At 39.1% G+C, this 18,198-nt stretch overlaps 1 protein-coding gene across 2 annotated transcripts in view; it reads right to left on the minus strand.

The window, feature by feature from the left end:
• The window catches only part of LOC128706544 (unconventional myosin-Ie), a 701,146-nt gene that overhangs the window by 167,955 nt on the left and 514,993 nt on the right, over nt 1–18,198 (minus strand). For both annotated transcript variants that reach the window (XM_070089967.1, XM_070089969.1), the window contains one exon: nt 9,006–9,183. In XM_070089967.1, the coding sequence (XP_069946068.1) occupies nt 9,006–9,183 (178 nt within the window). The remainder of the gene's footprint in view (nt 1–9,005; nt 9,184–18,198) is intronic.

Consider the following 18,198-nt stretch of genomic DNA (forward strand, 5'->3'; position numbering starts at 1 on the left):
AAAATAATTTTTTCTTACAGAATTAAAGAGTATATTTTTGTGAAGGTAATAAGACAAAAAAAAAATTTTCTGATCAGTACTTATCGAGATACAGCAGCGGGAAGTTGACCCAAAATGACCGGGTGGTGGTAACATCAGTGACTTCCTCAAAATCCCATTTTTTTTTTTTACATTTTTATCCTTTTTTCTTTTCTTTTCTAATTTTTTCTTTTTCTAATAACATTTGTGGCCTGTGAGACCAATATAATGTATATTGTATAAGTGTACACTCATTGTATTCAACACAATAACTGCACTAATTTGTTTATCATTATATTGCTTACAAAACTTGTTTACAAGTTTATTGTAAACAAAATGATGAAAATGTTAGTCTGGTTATTGTGTTGTATACAACGGTTCCATATAGTACCATATGGTACAATGGTGCAATTGTACCATATGGTACAATGGCACCATATGATACAATGGTACCATATGGTACAATGGCACATGATACAATGGTACCAAATGATGCAATGGTACCATATGGTACATTGTACCATACAGTACAATGATACCATATGGTTCATTGTACCATATGCAAAAACTCAATGCACATAAAAGGCCCTAAAATCTGGAATTCATTACCTGTAAATATAAAAGAAACACTACCTGTTTATAAATTCAAGTCTCTTCTCAAAGATCACTTACTCACCCAAAACCAAATAAATACTGAATAACTCAACCTTATAAATTGTATATCTTAAATGTTTCTCACAATTATATCACATAAATGTTAAACCTAAAACCCAATCTAACTTTACTATTTTTTTAAATAAACTACCTAACAGAATTCTCCATACGACTGAATGTACAACAATGCATGCAACCATATGACCTGTCTTTGTAATACTCACTTGTGCTTTATAGTAATCTGTTTACATTAATGTTTTATCACTGATTTCATCATTGCTTAGTTAATCTTAAGTTAATTTTAAGCCAGCCCGTAATGCTATGCATAGTATAAGTGGCTTTGGCATGCTGCTCTTATCTGTATTTTTTTTTGTACCTCTGTATGTGTGCTCAAATTGTAATAAATAAATAAAATAAATAAATAAATATGGTACTGTTGTATTCAACACAAAAACACACTAATATTTTCATTATTATTTTGTTTACAATAGTTGTTTACAACAAAAATATGCAAAAATGTTGTATATTAGTAATGTTCTATTATATATTTACAAGTGTACAGGAACTTGACGTGTTCCTTGAGGTGGATGACATAGCACTTTGTCTCGGAAACTGCGGAGTCAGTAGCTAGCGTGCGTTGACACTCACTCAGTCTTGACTGGTGTCTCATGCCACCAACACCTGTTGACCATATGGTACACAGTATCATATGCTACAGGGTACCATATGGTACACTGTACTATATGGTATAGGGTACCATGCAGTACAGGATAACATATGGTACAGGGTATCATATGGCACAGGGTACCATATGGTACAGGGTACCATATGGCACAGGGTACCATATGGTACAGGGTACCATACAGTACAGGATACCATACAGTACAGGACACCATATGGTACAGATACAGGGATAACTATGGAAATTAGTCACCCTGACTTTTTTGGGTTATCCTAGGATTTTATACATATGCTGCTATGTATGATAATCTATGTAATTGTATTTCTGTACACCTGAATAAACTTACTCAAGTGCATGTGGCATCGTAAGTAAGTTTATTTAGTTATATACAAATAAAGTTACATAGAATATCATACTTAGCAGCATATGTTTGGAGTACCTAGGATAACCCAAAAAAGTCAGACAGACTTATTTTCATTAGGGTCCCTGTACCCTGTTCCATATGGTATAATGCACCATATGGTACAATGTACTATATGGTACATTGTACCATATGGTACCACTCTACAATACGATACCATTGTACCATATGATACCATTGTATGACATGGCACCATTGTACCATATGACACAATGGTACCATATGGTTCAAAATCATAGAATTCATCTTCAGCTCCACTTCCATCAGTCTTAGAACTGTAAGTTGTGAAGAGGAGAGTGAGTGGGGAGTGAGAGCTTCCTTGCCGCCAGGCACAATGACAAAGCTACTTTGCTGGCATTCCCACAATGCCATGCGGGCGTCCAGATTTTTTCTATGGTGTGCACACTGACCACCCAGACCCATTCTCTCAGATGTAGGCCTACCAGCCTTCTCACACTAAATTTGACGCCGCTAGAATTTTGGCGTAGATCTACGGTTTGGACCCTGAAAGGGTTAAATCCTGGTAGTAGGTTGGTAGACAGCAACCACCCAGGGAGGTACTACTGTCCTGCCAAGTGAGCGTGAAACAGAAACCGTAATTGTTTTACATGATGGTAAGATTGCTGGTGTCTTTTTTCTGTCTAATAAACTTGCAAGATTTTAGGTATGTCTTGTTTCATCTACTGACACATAGGTCTCACTACACATGCATGTACAAGCATATATATACAGACTCTCCTCATTTAACGATGAAGTTCCATTTCTAAGACCACGTCAGTAAATGAATTCATTACTAAGTGAGGAGCATATTATACTGGTAGTGGGTTTGTGTCAACCATCATACTATTCCGTTAGTGGGTTTGTGTCAACCATCTTTACATATTTTTTTAATGTCACCTTTGGTATATTTTTAAATGTTTATACAATAGTGTACTGTATACTGTAATAAACAGAAAAGAGGAAGTCAGCTCTAATATATATTATTTAGGTATGCATGCTGGTTGGAGAACCTGTTGTAACTCCGAGTTGTCGGTAAACGAGTACGCTGCTAAGTGAGCAGAGACTGTATACACCCCTCTCTTTTTCTTCTATTTTCTTACTAGTTCTTGTTTATTTCCTCTTATCTCCATGGGGAAGTGGAATAGAATTGTTCCTCCATAAGCCATGCATGTCGTAAGAGGTGACTAAAATGCAAGGGGCTAGTAACCCTTTCTCTTGTATATATTACTAAATTTAAAAAAAAAAAGAGAAACGTTAGTTTTTCTTTTAACCCTTTCAGGGTCCGTGCCATAGATCTACGTCTTTACGTTCAGGGTCCAAACCGTAGATCTACGCCATGAGCTCAGCTCACTCTGATAAGCTGTGAGTGGTAAATTTGGGCCTAGATATGAGAGAATACATCTATGTGGTATGTGTGCACCACATAAAACAAATCCTGCAGCACACAGTGTATAACAAGAGAAAAAAAAACTGAGACCATGATTTTCGATTAAAATAGCGACTTTGCAGTGTTTTTTAAAGTTGTATTTGCGATTTCTTGGTCCCATTTGACAGAATGGAAGACATATTACAGAAATAGAGATGATTCTGATTGGTTTTAGTAATGGCTTGAAACTGAGCTCAAACTAGTGGAAATGTTAAATTTTTGCTGATGTTCAAGAGTAAACAAACGACCTCACATGTCTAATACACACCAGCTGGTGGGTCTAATATACATTCACAAATGTGATGATATTTATACAATTATTACAATATTGCATAACAGTAAATCTTTTATTTTTTGGTTTGAATAAAAATTCATTATGTGAATAAAAAATCAAAATGGAATTCATTTGTAAAGCCTCAAAACGTAACTAATGAACAGTGGAAATGTTAGTTTAGTGCCATGAATACCTACATTGTTTATTCTGGACCCTATTTTGAACTTTGTGTTAAATTGGCCAAATTACCAATTTCCTATCACTTTATTTTGTAGTTGAAACAGTTGACTTGGCAAACTCTTGTGCTCAATCAATAGAATAGAAGTAATACTAGTAAAATAGCTAAGAATTTGGTCGACTGGAATAATGTACAGTGGACCCCCGCATAGCGACCTTAATCCGTGCAAGAGGGCTGGTTGTTATGCGAAATGTTCGGTATGCGAATGAATTTTCTCCATAAGAAATAATGGAAATCAAATTAATCCGTGCAAGACACCCAAAAGTATGAAAAAAAAAATTTTACCACATGAAATATACATTTTCCTACACACAAAGAGAAGGATACATGCACAATAGTAGAGTAGTACATGCACAATATATATTGTGCATGTACTACTCTACTAAATGAAGAATAAATGACACTTACCTTTATTGAAGATGCAGCAATGACTGATGAGACACTGTGTCCTGGGAGTGCCTTTTCCTCCTGAGTACTGTAGGTCCTGTTTGGCATTTTCTTCCAGAACAGGCCTTATCACACTGTGTATGCCACTACGATTCTTAAATCTCTCAAACCAACCTTTGCTGGCTTTAAATTCACCAATATGAGCACTAGTTCCAGGCGTTTTCCCTGTTCACCTGGGTGTTAGTCGACTGGTGTGGGTTGCATCCTGGGAGACAAGATTAAGGACCCCAATGGAAATAAGTTAGACAGTCTTCGATGACACTGACTTTTTTGGGTTATCCTGGGTGGCAAATCCTCTGGGGTTAATTGTTTCTTGGTATTCTCAATAAGCCACACCAACAACGGTGCTACAGCAGCAGCAGGAGCTGACAGTGGTACAGCAGCAACAGACGATGCTACAGCAGCAGCAGACGATGCTACAGCAGCAACAGACGATGCTACAGCAGCAGCAGACGATGCTACAGCAGCAGCAGACGATGCTACAGCAGCAGCAGATGGTACTACAGCAGCAGCAGCAGCTGACGGTGGTACAACAGCAGCAGCAGCTGACAGTGGTACAGCAGCAACAGACGATGCAACAGCAGCAACAGACGATGCTACAGCAGCAGCAGACGATGCTACAGCAGCAGCAGACGATGCTACAGCAGCAACAGACGATGCTACAGCAGCAGCAGACGATGCTACAGCAGCAGCAGACAATGCTACAGCAGCAGCAGACGATGCTACAGCAGCAACAGACGATGCTACAGCAGCAGCAGACGATGCTACAGCAGCAGCAGACGATGCTACAGCAGCAGCAGACGATGCTACAGCAGCAGCAGCAGCAGATGACGGTGGTACAACAGCAGCAGCAGCAGCAGCAGCTGTACCACCAATAGTAGCGATGGTTGATTGGGGTTTATTATACAACCTGGCCAGCTCGGAGACACGCACTCCACTTTCATACTTATCAATGATCTTTTTCTTCATCTCTATAGTAATTCTCACCCTTATTGCTGTAGGGTTGGCACTAGAAGCTTTCTTGGGGCCCATGGTCACTTATTTTCCAGAAAAAATCACCAAAAACACTGTAATAATACGAAATGTTCCGATTGTATGCTTGGATGTTACCGCGGAGGCTGGCTGGTAAACAATGCCACCGGCGGAACATGTGAGTGTGGCTCAGGCCGCACATTGGACGCGTCTCGGACGAAGGGCGGTGAGCGGGTTTTTGGGCGGTATGCGAGGCAAAATTTTTGTGATCAAAGCGTCCGGTATGCGGATTGTACGGTATGCGATGCATACGGTATGCGGGGGTCCACTGTAATTGGCCTAAAATGGGAGTCAAAGTTGGCAAAATCGCCGATTCGTAAATATTGCTGACACATCAAAATTCATGAGAGCATAATTTCGTCAATTTTCCATCAAATTTCATACTTTTTGTTTTCTTACCTTCAGAAAAAGATTCTCTACCATTTCATAAGAAAAAATAACAAATTTTTTTTTTTTAAATTCTTGGACCCTGGTGTGCACTTTGAAATTTGGCCTCTGGACCCTGAAAGGATTAAGGTCACCCTGCCTTGGTGAGATACAGCTGGTCTGTTAAAAACAAAAAAAAACTCTTTAAATGTAACTCACATGTGATGAATACTAACATTCGGAATGCTGGATAATGTTGAATGCTAGATAACCAACTGCCAGAAAACTGTTGACCTACTGTAGATGTAAAACACTTTTCAATAGCATAAAGGAACAATCAATCTCATATATCACCTCTTACACAATTAAAGTCACAGAAAACATGAACTGACATCTGAGCTAATAGTGTGGAGTCCTTTCTCACCAATTGTATTATGAAAATAGATTACAAAACATCAAAGGTGATATGAAAAAACCTGGAAAACTCTATCTGAAATTCTTGGAACTAAAAAGTTACCCAAAAACAAAGCAATCAAACTAACAAAATCAGATGAACCCCTACTCACTCCAACCGAAACAGCAAACAGACTTAATGTTTTCTTCTCCACCATAGGAAAAAAATCTAGCAAACAAAATACCAAGCACGATCGCCCATCCATCAGACTACCTCATAGGAACCTACCCAAATACGCTATTCCTAGCTCCAACCAACCCCGCTGAAGTTATGCTCATCATAAACACCCTTAAAAACAAAGCAGGAGACATAAACAACTTGCCTGCTTTTATGTACAAAAACGCTTCTCAAGTATTGTCACCAATTATTGCAATGCTCTTTAACAAATCCATTGAATCATCTACCTTCCCAACAATCCTCAAAATAGCGAGGGTCACTCCGATCCATAAAGGTGACCAAGCTGACTTGAATAATTATAGACCAATATCTAACTTATCACTGCTCTCTAAAATCTTTGAAAAATTAATTCATAGACAGATCTATTCCAACCTCGCTTCACACAACGTATTAAACCCTTGTCAATTTGGATTCAGGAATAATAAAAGCACAAATGACGCTATCATACACATGCTAGAACTAATATATACCGCACTTGAAAAGAAAGAAGTCCCGCTGGGCATTTTCATTGATTTACGTAAAGCTTTCGATACAGTCAACCATGAACTACTGTACTATAAATTAATGCACTATGGTATCAGAGGCCACTCCCTCAACTACCTAAAGTCATACCTTAGTAACAGAACTCAATATGTGTATGCAAATGATGCAAACTCCTCCACCCAACCAATCACAGTAGGAGTCCCACAAGGAAGCATCCTTGGACCACTCCTCTTTCTCATCTACATCAATGATCTACCGAATGCATCACAGCTACTCAAACCCATATTATTTGCAGATGACACTACATATGTATTTTCCCACCCAAATGCAGTCATACTAGCAAACACAGTCAATGATGAATTACAGAAAATATCTGCCTGGATGATGACTAACAAACTTACCCTGAACACTGATAAAACCTATTTCATTCAGTTTGGAAACAAAGCTGCAAATAATCCAATTAACATTATGCTAAATGGATCATCAGTCACAAGACTCACAGAGGGAAAATTCCTAGGTATCCACCTTGACAGTAGCCTTAAGTTCCGGACACACATACAACAAATCACCAAGAAAATCTCCAAGACTGTAGGTATACTATCAAAGATAAGGTACTATGTTCCACAATCAGCTCTCCTGGCACTGTACCATTCACTCATATACCCTTATTTTACATATGGAATTTGTGCATGGGGATCAACAACATCCAATCACCTAAAACCCCTAATAACACAGCAAAAGGCAGCAGTAAGAATGATAACAAATTCCCACTCCCGCCAGCATACTCCACCAATTTTCAAAAGACTGAATCCGCTTACCATTAAGAGCATCCATACTTATTCATGTACCTACTACATACACAAAACAATACACGCAAATATAAACCCCCCACTCAAACTTTTCCTCACCAACCTAAACAGGACACATGACCACAACACAAGACACAGATCTCTTTTTGATATACCTTGTGTCCATATCACACTGTGTAAAAACTCTATGCACATAAAGGGCCCCAAAATATGGAATTCATTACCAGAAAATATTAAAAGTAACCCAGTCTGAAAATCAATTTAAGACTCTTCTCAAAAGCCACTTAATCACCCTAGACTAAATGCTAAATACTCAATACACATTTACTCACCTATATACTCCCACATCATAACTGAAACAATCACACTGAACCTTTTATCCATTGTTGACAGGAATATAATTGAATCATTGTTTTTCACAAAAGCATTTTAGAATATAAATACGTATATCTTTGTATTATACAAATTTTGATTCATTTATAATTAATATTCTATTGTACAACTATGAAATAATTACTTTCCTACTGTACAACTATGATATACTACTCCTTAGTATTAAGTAGAATGTAAACCAATAATGTTATGTTGGCCCATAATGCCTAGGCATAATAGAGGCGCTCTTTGCATTGCAACCCACTATTGTATATACACAATCTCAATGTACTGTTTGCAAAGACATTAAATAAATAAATAAATAAATAAATAAATAAATAAATCTGTTTTCACCTGCTGTGATGGAGTGTACAAGTTCATGCTGTGAGTTCCTCAATTGGACTTGAAGTTTAAACTGAGTGAAAAGTCATCAATTCAAGTTCGTAAAGGCTCGCTTTGCTCAGTGCCATGGTTATATCCCTTTTTTTTGATAGTTCGCCAGCCAATCCAACTACGTACTTTCATAATGTTGAAATGTATGATAAAAAAAAAAAAATTCCCTCCTAAATAAAGAGATCACGGTCTTTTATTTTACAGAATAATGTAATTTTATTTGGAATTGTAAAGATTTTAATGACATATCCATCATTATCTTTAATGTTTATTTTCCTCTCAAGACCTTCACATTCTTGAGGGGACTGCCACATCTAATATCTCCCCCAAACATTTAAACTGCTTCCACATGCTAACATATCAAAGGATTTCATGAGTTAGTCTAACATAAAACTGAAAGCCTACAATGTGAAACAAGGTGGTTTGATAAAAGTGAGAATGGAAAACAATAATTATTGTGATGGCTATGTGGAAGGAGTATGTGGATCATACCTTCAAATTTTACTACAATCTGAGTCAGGAACAAATAATGTATCACATTTTTAGGTACTATATGAAATAACATTAAAATTGTCTTGAAATGTTTTACAGGAATAATCAAAATCTTCAAAAATTAACTGCAGAGCATTGTATTTTTTATACCACATTCACCTTTTCAAAACTTTGTCTTATACAGTACTACCATCCAGTATTTCAAACGGTATAACTTTAAAATTACATAATGATGGTCTATATATGTCTGGTGAATACACTACTTACAAATCGAGAAGAATTATTGTTTCTTGTAGTCTTGGCATTTCCAAAGGACTCTAGCAGAGGATTTGACTCAAGGATAATCTCCTTCACTTGCTGCACTCTTTGTCCACCTCCTGATACCCGTGTGATGTAGTTCATTATAAACTTGGCAGAGACTGTCTTACCTGCCCCAGACTCACCACTGGAACAAACAAATGGTCATGGATGCTACTAGTAAATAAACTATAAGTATTAGCAAACCTAATAAAATACAGTATTCAAACAAATAAATAAAGTATATACTCTACCTCTCCATGGGGAAGTGGAACAGAATTCTTCCTCCGTAAGCCAAGCGTAAGAGGCGACTAAAATGCCAGGAGCAAGGGGATAGTAATCCCTTCTCCTGTATATATTACCAAATGTAAAAGGAGAAACTTTAATTTTTCCTTTTGGGCCTCAGTGGGATACGGCCGGTGTGTTGAAAGAAAGAAAGAAGATATACTCTACTGTATTTACTTACACATAAGAGAGTTTACTCCTACCTAATATCTCACAACATACTTAACCCCTGCCAGTTTGGGTTTAGGCAGAAAAAATACAAATGATGCAATTATACAAATGGTCGAACTGCTTTATGCAGCGCTCGAAAAAATTAATATCCTCTGGGACTCTTCACAGACCTGCAAAATGCATTCAACACAGTGGACCACAATATCTTGCGCCCTAAATTAGAACATTACGGAGTCAGAGGACAGACTCTTGGATATCTAAAATCTTATCTTAGCAACTGACACCAGTATGTCTACACAAGTGGTGTAACTTCGTCAACTCAGCCTGTAGCCATAGGAGTGCCCCAAGGCACTCCTATGATGTCCTGATGTCCTGTTTAAGGGCAATGTGTGGTGTAAACATTATGCAGAAAATTCGGAGTGAGGAAATTAGGAAAAGGTGTGGAGTTAATAAAAGTATTAGTCAGAGGGCAGAAGAGGGGTTGTTGAGGTGGTTTGGTCATTTAGAGAGAATGGATCAAAGTAGAATGACATGGAAAGCATATAAATCTAAAAGGGGAAGGAAGGCGGGGTAGGGGTCGTCCTCGAAAGAGATGGAGAGAGGGGGTAAAGGAGGTTTTGTGGGCAAGGGGCTTGGACTTCCAGCAAGCGTGCGTGAGTGTGTTAGATAGGAGTGAATGGAGATGAATGGTACTTGGGACCTGACGATCTGTTGGAGCGTGAGCAGGGTAATATTTAGTGAAGGGATTCAGGGAAACCGGTTATTTTCATATAGTCGGACTTGAGTCCTGGAAATGGGAAGTACAATGCCTGCACTTTAAAGGAGGGGTTTGGGATATTGGCAGTTTGGAGGGATATGTTGTGTATCTTTATATGTGTATGCTTCTAAACTGTTGTATTCTGAGCACCTCTGCAAAAACAGTGATAATGTGCGAGTGTGGTGAAAGTGTTGAATGATGATGAAAGTATTTTCTTTTTGGGGATTTTCTTTCTTCTTTTTTGGGTCACCCTGCCTCGGTGGGAGACGGCCGACTTGTTGAAAAAAAAAAAAAAATAGATAGGTAGTAGGTTGGTAGACAGCAACCACCCAGAGAAGTACTACCGTCCTGCCAAATGACTGTGAAACAGAAACCTGTAACTGTTTTGCATGATGGTAGGATTGCTGGGTTTTCTTTCTGTCTCATAAACACGCTAGATAACAGGGATATCTTGCTACTCCTACTTACACTTTGGTCACACTTCACAGACACGCACATGCATTTACAGTGGATCCCCGGTTTACGATATTATTTCATTCCAGAAGTATGTTCAGGTGCCTGTACTGACCGAATTTGTTCCCATAAGGAATATTGTGAATTAGATTAGTCCATTTCAGACCCCTAAACATACACATACAAACGCACTTACATAATTGGTCGCATTGGGAGCTGATCGTAAACCGGGGGGTCCACTGTATATATACATACATCTAGGTTTTTCTCCTTTTTCTAAATAGCTCTTGTTCTTCTTTATTTCTTCTATTGTCCATGGGGAGGTGGAAAAGAATCTCTCCTCCGTAAGCCATGCGTGTCTTATGAGGCGAGTAAAATACCGGGAGCGATGGGCTAGTAACCCCTTCTCCTGTAGACATTTACTAAAAAAGAGAAGAAGAAAAACTTTATAAAACTGGGATGCTTGAATGTGCGTAGATGTATTGCGGATGACAAGAAACAGATGATTGCTGATGTTATGAATGAAAAGAAGTTGGATGTCCTGGCCCTAAACGAAACAAAGCTGAAGGGAGGAGGGGAGTTTCGGTGGGGGGAAATAAATGGGATTAAATCTGGAGTATCTGAGAGAGTTAGAGCTAAGGAAGGGGTAGCAGTAATGTTGAAGGATCAGTTATGGAAGGAGAAAAAAGAATATGAATGTGTAAATTCAAGAATTACGTGGATTAAAGTAAAGGTTGGATGCGAAAAGTGGGTCATAATAAGCGTGTATGCACCTGGAAAAGAGAGGAATGTAGAGGAGAGAGATAGATTTTGGGAGATGTTAAGTGAATGTATAGGAACCTTTGAACCAAGTGAGAGAGTAATTGTGGTAGGGGACCTGAATGCTAAAGTAGGAGAAACTTTTAGAGAGGGTGTGGTAGGTAAGTTTGGGGTGCCAGGTGTAAATGATAATAGGAGCCCCTTGATTAAACTTTGTATAGAAAGGGGTTTAGTTATAGGTAATACATATTTTAAGAAAAAGAGAATAAACAAGTATACAAGATATGATGTAGGGCGAAATGACAGTAGTTTGTTGGATTATGTATTAGTAGATAAAAGACTGTTGAGTAGACTTCAGGATGTACATGTTTATAGAGGGGCCACAGATATATCAGATCACTTTCTAGTTGTAGCTACACTGAGAGTAAAAGGTAGATGGGATACAAGGAGAATAGAAGCATCAGGGAAGAGAGAGGTGAAGGTTTATAAACTAAAAGAGGAGGCAGTTAGAGTAAGATATAAACAGCTATTGGAGGATAGATGGGCTAATGAGAGCATAGGCAATGGGGTCGAAGAGGTATGGGGTAGGTTTAAAAATGTAGTGTTAGAGTGTTCAGCAGAAGTTTGTGGTTACAGCAAAGGGGGTGCGGGAAGGAAGAGGAGCGATTGGTGGAATGATGATGTAAAGAGGAGAAAAAGTTAGCATATGAGAAGTTTTTACAAAGTAGAAGTGATGCAAGGAGGGAAGAGTATATGGAGAAAAAGAGAGGGGTAAAGAGAGTGGTGAAGCAATGTAAAAAGAGAGCAAATGAGAGAGTGGGTGAGATGTTATCAACAAATTTTACTGAAAATAAGAAAAAGTTTTGGAGTGAGATTAACAAGTTAAGGAAGCCTAGAGAACAATGGATTTGTCAGTTAAAAATAGGAGAGGAGAGTTATTAAATGGAGAGTTAGAGGTATTGGGAAGATGGAGGGAATATTTTGAGAAATTGTTAAATGTTGATGAAGATAGGGAAGCTGTGATTTCGTGTATAGGGCAAGGAGGAATAACATCTTGTAGGAGTGAGCAAGAGCCAGTTATGAGTGTGGGGGAAGTTCGTTAGGCAGTAGGTAAAATGAAAAGGGGTAAGGCAGCCGGAACTGATGGGATAAAGATAGAAATGTTAAAAGCAGGTGGGGATATAGTTTTGGAGTGGTTGGTGCAATTATTTAATAAATGTATGGAAGAGGGTAAGGTACCTAGGGATTGGCAGAGAGCATGCATAGTTCCTTTGTATAAAGGCAAAGGGGACAAAAGAGAGTTCAAAAATTATAGGGGGATAAGTTTATTGAGTATACCTGGTAAAGTGTATGGTAGAGTTATTATTGAAAGAATTAAGAGCTTTAAGATGGAGAATAGGATAGCAGATGAACAAGGAGGCTTTAGGAAAGGTAGGGGGTGTGTGGACCAGGTGTTTACAGTGAAACATATAAGTGAACAGTATTTAGATAAGGCTAAAGAGGTTTTTGTGGCATTTATGGATTTGGAAAAGGCGTATGACAGGGTGGATAGGGGTGCAATGTGGCAGATGTTGCAGGTGTATGGTGTAGGAGGTAGGTTACTGAAAGCAGTGAAGAGTTTTTACGAGGATAGTGAGGCTCAAGTTAGAGTATGTAGGAAAGAGGGAGACTATTTCCCAGTAAAAGTAGGCCTTAGACAAGGATGTGTGATGTCACCGTGGTTGCTTAATATATTTATAGATGGGGTTGTAAGAGAAGTAAATGCGAGGGTCTTGGCAAGAGGCGTGGAGTTAAAAGATACAGTGGACCCCCGCATACCGTACGCATCACATAACGTTCAATCCGCATACCGCTCGCTTTTATTGCAAAAATTTTGCCTCGCATACCGCTCAAAAACCCGCTCACCGCTCTTCGTCTGAGACGCGTCCAATGTGCGCCCTTAGCCAGCCTCACATGTGCCGCCGGTGGCATTGTTTACCAGCCAGCCTCCGCGGTAATATCCAAGCACACAATCGGAACATTTCGTATTATTACAGTGTTTTTGGTGATTTTATCTGCAAAATAAGTGACCATGGGCCCCAAGAAAGCTTCTAGTGCCAACCCTACAGCAATAAGGGTGAGAATTACTATAGAGATGAAGAAAAAGATCATTGATAAGTATGAAAGTGGAGTGCGTGTCTCCGAGCTGGCCAGGTTGTATAATAAACCCCAATCAACCATCGCTACTATTGGTGGTACAGCTGCTGCTGCTGCTGTACCACCGTCAGCTGCTGCTGTAGTACCGTCTGCTGCTGCTGTAGCATCGTCTGCTGCTGCTGTAGCACTGTCTCCTGCTGCTGCTGCAGCACTGTCAGCTCCTGCTGCTGCTGTAGCACTGTCAGCAGCTGCTGCTGCTGCTGTAGCACTGTCAGCTGCTGCTGTAGCACTGTCAGCTGCTGCTACTGCTGTAGCACCGTTGTTGGTGTGGCTTATTGAGAATACCAAGAAACAATTAACCCCAGAGGATTTGCCACCCAGGATAACCCAAAAAAGTCAGTGTCATCGAAGACTGTCTAACTTATTTCCATTGGGGTCCTTAATCTTGTCTCCCAGGATGCAACCCACACCAGTCGACTAACACCCAGGTGAACAGGGAAAAATGCCTGGAACTAGTGCTCATATTGGTGAATTTAAAGCCAGCAAAGGTTGGTTTGAGAAATTTAAGAAACGTAGTGGCATACACAGTGTGATAAGGCCTGTTCTGGAAGAAAATGCCAAACAGGACCTACAGTACTCAGGAGGAAAAGGCACTCCCAGGACACAGTGTCTCATCAGTCATTGCTGCATCTTCAATAAAGGTAAGTGTCATTTATTCTTCATTTAGTAGAGTAGTACATGCACAATATATATTGTGCATGTACTACTCTACTATTGTGCATGTATCCTTCTCTTTGTGTGTAGGAAAATGTATATTTCATGTGGTAAAAAATTTTTTTTCATACTTTTGGGTGTCTTGCACGGATTAATTTGATTTCCATTATTTCTTATGGGGAAAATTCATTCGCATACCGATCATTTCGCATAACAATGAGCCCTCTTGCAAGGATTAAAGTCGCTATGCGGGGGTCCACTGTAAAGAATCACACACAAAGTGGGAGTTGTCACAGTTGCTCTTTGCTGATGACACTGTGATCTTGGGAGATTCTGAAGAGAAGTTGCAGAGGGTGGTGGATGAATTTGGTAGGGTATGCAAAAGAAGAAAATTAAAAGTGAATACAGGAAAGAGTAAGGTTATGAGGATAACAAAAAGATTAGGTGATGAAAGATCGGATATCAGATTGGAGGGAGAGAGTATGGAGGAGGTGAATGTATTCAGATATTTGGGAGTGGACGTGTCAGCGGATGGGTCTAAGAAAGATGAGGTGAATCATAGAATTGATGAGGGGAAAAGGGTGAGCGGTGCACTTAGGAGTCTGTGGAGACAAAGAACTTTGTACTTGGAGGCAAAGAGGGGAATGTATAACAGTATAGTTTTACCAACGCTCTTATATGGGTGTGAAGCGTGGGTGATGAATGTTGCAGCAAGGAGAAGGCTGGAGGCAGTGGAGATGTCATGTCTGAGGGCAATGTGTGGTGTGAATATAATGCAGAGAATTCGTAGTTTGGAAGTTAGGAGGAGGTGCGGGATTACCAAAACTGTTGTCCAGAGGGCTGAGGTGGTTCGGAAATGTAGAGAGAATGGAGCGAAACCGAATGACTTCAAGAGTGCATCAGTCTTTTGTGGAAGGAAGGCGGGGTAGGGGTTTTTAATACTTGACGTGCTGTTGGAGTGTGAGCAAAGTAACATTTATGAAGGGATTCAGGGAAACCGGCAGGCCGGACTTGAGTCCTGGAGATGGGAAGTACAGTGCCTGCACTCTGAAGGAGGGGTGTTAATGTTGCAGTTTGAAAACTGTAGTGTAAAGCACCCTTCTGGCAAGACAGTGATGGAGTGAATGATGGTGAAAGTTTTTCTTTTTCGGGCCACCCTGCCTTGGTGGGAATCGGCCGGTGTGATAATAAAAAAAATAAAATAATATATATATATATATATATACATATATATATATATATATATATACATATATATATATATATATATATACATATATATATATATTATTATTATTATTATTATTATTATTATTAACACACTGGCCGATTCCCACCAAGGCAGGGTGGCCTGAAAAAGAAAAACTTTCACCATCATTCACTCCATCACTGTCTTGCCTGAAGGGTGCTTTACACTACAGTTTTTGAACTGCAACATTAACACCCCTCCTTCAGAGTGCAGGCACTGTACTTCCCATCTCCAGGACTCAAGTCCAGCCTGCCGGTTTCCCTGAATCCCTTCATAAATGTTACTTTGCTCACACTCCAACAGCACGTCAAGTATTAAAAACCATTTGTCTCTATTCACTCCTATCAAACACGCTCACGCATGCCTGCTGGAGGTCCAGGCCCCTCGCACACAAAACCTCCTTTACCCCCTCCCTCCAACCCTTCCTAGGCCGACCCCTACCCCGCCTTCCTTCCACTACAGACTGATACACTCTTGAAGTCATTCTGTTTTGCTCCATTCTCTCTACATGTCCGAACCACCTCAACAACCCTTCCTCAGCCCTCTGGACAACAGTTTTGGTAATCCCGCACCTCCTCCTAACTTCCAAACTACGAATTCTCTGCATTATATTCACACCACACATGCCCTCAGACATGACATCTCCACTGCCTCCAGCCTTCTCCTCGCTGCAACATTCATCACCCATGCTTCACACCCATATAAGAGCGTTGGTAAAACTATACTCTCATACATTCCCCTCTTTGCCTCCAAGGACAAAGTTCTTTGTCTCCACAGACTCCTAAGTGCACCACTCACTCTTTTTCCCTCATCAATTCTATGATTCACCTCATCTTTCATAGACCCATCCGCTGACACGTCCACTCCCAAATATCTGAATACGTTCACCTCCTCCATACTCTCTCCCTCCAATCTGATATTCAATCTTTCATCACCTAATCTTTTTGTTATCCTCATAACCTTACTCTTTCCTGTATTCACCTTTAATTTTCTTCTTTTGCACACCCTACCAAATTCAGGTCTCCCTCAACATTCACGTTTTCACCTGCGAGTCCCTACTACCCTCCCTCCGACCCCCGCAACTGGCACCCAGCCCTCCCACCACTCAGTGTGGTGAGTGTTTTGTTTGTTCATTATTTGCTATTAAACTACAGTATAAATAATGTAAACCCATTCATGACTGCATATTGGAATGGCTATTCAGACAGGTATTAGACGGTGACATCATGTGTTTACTCTTGAACACTGCAAAGAATTAAACATTTCTGCTACAGCTAATAATAACAATAGTAATAATAATAACAATAATAATAATAATAATAATAATAATAATAATAACAATAATAATAATAATAATAATAATAATAATAATAATAATAATAATAATAATAATAATAAATATGATATAATTGAAGAAGGAAATTGTATAAAAATATGAGGGAGTGGTTGACACATCGTCAGTGTGGCTTTGTTTATGCTGGAGTAAACATTAGTCTCCCTGCTCTTCCAAACATTTCACATTAATTCATTGTGTTTGGTGCTTGTAGATTGAGTGTGACTGGAGTGGTAGAGGCAGTGATTGAGGCAATGGTATTTATTAACATACATGTTATTAATAATATGTACTATTATTATTTATAACATGTTATTAAATACATACATGTTAATAATAATATTTATTTTTTATTTATTATCACACCGGCCGATTCCCACCAAGGCAGGGTGGCCCGAAAAAGAAAAACTTTCACCATCATTCACTCCATCACTGTCTTGCCAGAAGGGTGCTTTACACTACAGTTTTTAAACTGCAACATTAACAACTGGCAGCCAGCCCTCCCACCCGCCACTCACTCACTCAGTCAGTCAGTCTCCAGCCACTGTGCGAGTCGGTCATTGCTGTTTGTGTGGTGGTGAAAGTATGTCTCATGCCATGCAGTTACACTCCATATAATCATCTCCATTCAACTGTCATCAGTAACTGCATGTAATATCAATAGAGAAATAAAGAATTATAATTTAAATTTTTTTAATCATCACAAGTCATCAGAGTTCGTCTGCCTTACGAGTGGTGAGTGTTTTGTTTGTTCATTATTTATTAAACTACAGTATAAATAATGTCAACTCATTCATGACTGCTAATAATAATTTTAATAATAATAATAATAATAATAATAATAATAATAATAATAAATACGAGGGTTGAAGCAGTGGGTGGTAGAGGCATCGTCAGTCAGTATGGCTTTGTTTATGCTGGAGTGAGTATTATCCTCTGCGCTCTTCCAAACATTTCACAATAATTCATTGTGTTTGGTGCTTGTTGATTGACTGTGACTGCTACATAATTAACCATGGGCCCAAATAAATTTTGATAAAGAAACTGAGAAGCACGAAAGAATTGAAGAGAAATTATATAAAAATACGAGGCAGTGGTGGAGGCAGTACAATATTTTACGATGTTCTCAGGTACGTATTTTATGATTGTTCATGAGAACATAAGAAAGGAGGAACACTGCAGTAGACCTGTTGGCCCATACTATTTAGGTCCTTCACAAATCCAGCCCAATAACAGAATAAATGCTACCCAAGCAATAAGCTTTGAACATTCTATTTACTCGCATGCAAGACCCATTCAAATCCAA

The sequence above is a fragment of the Cherax quadricarinatus genome, chromosome 3, assembly GCF_038502225.1.
Source record: "Cherax quadricarinatus isolate ZL_2023a chromosome 3, ASM3850222v1, whole genome shotgun sequence".
Classification (NCBI taxonomy): domain Eukaryota; kingdom Metazoa; phylum Arthropoda; class Malacostraca; order Decapoda; family Parastacidae; genus Cherax; species Cherax quadricarinatus.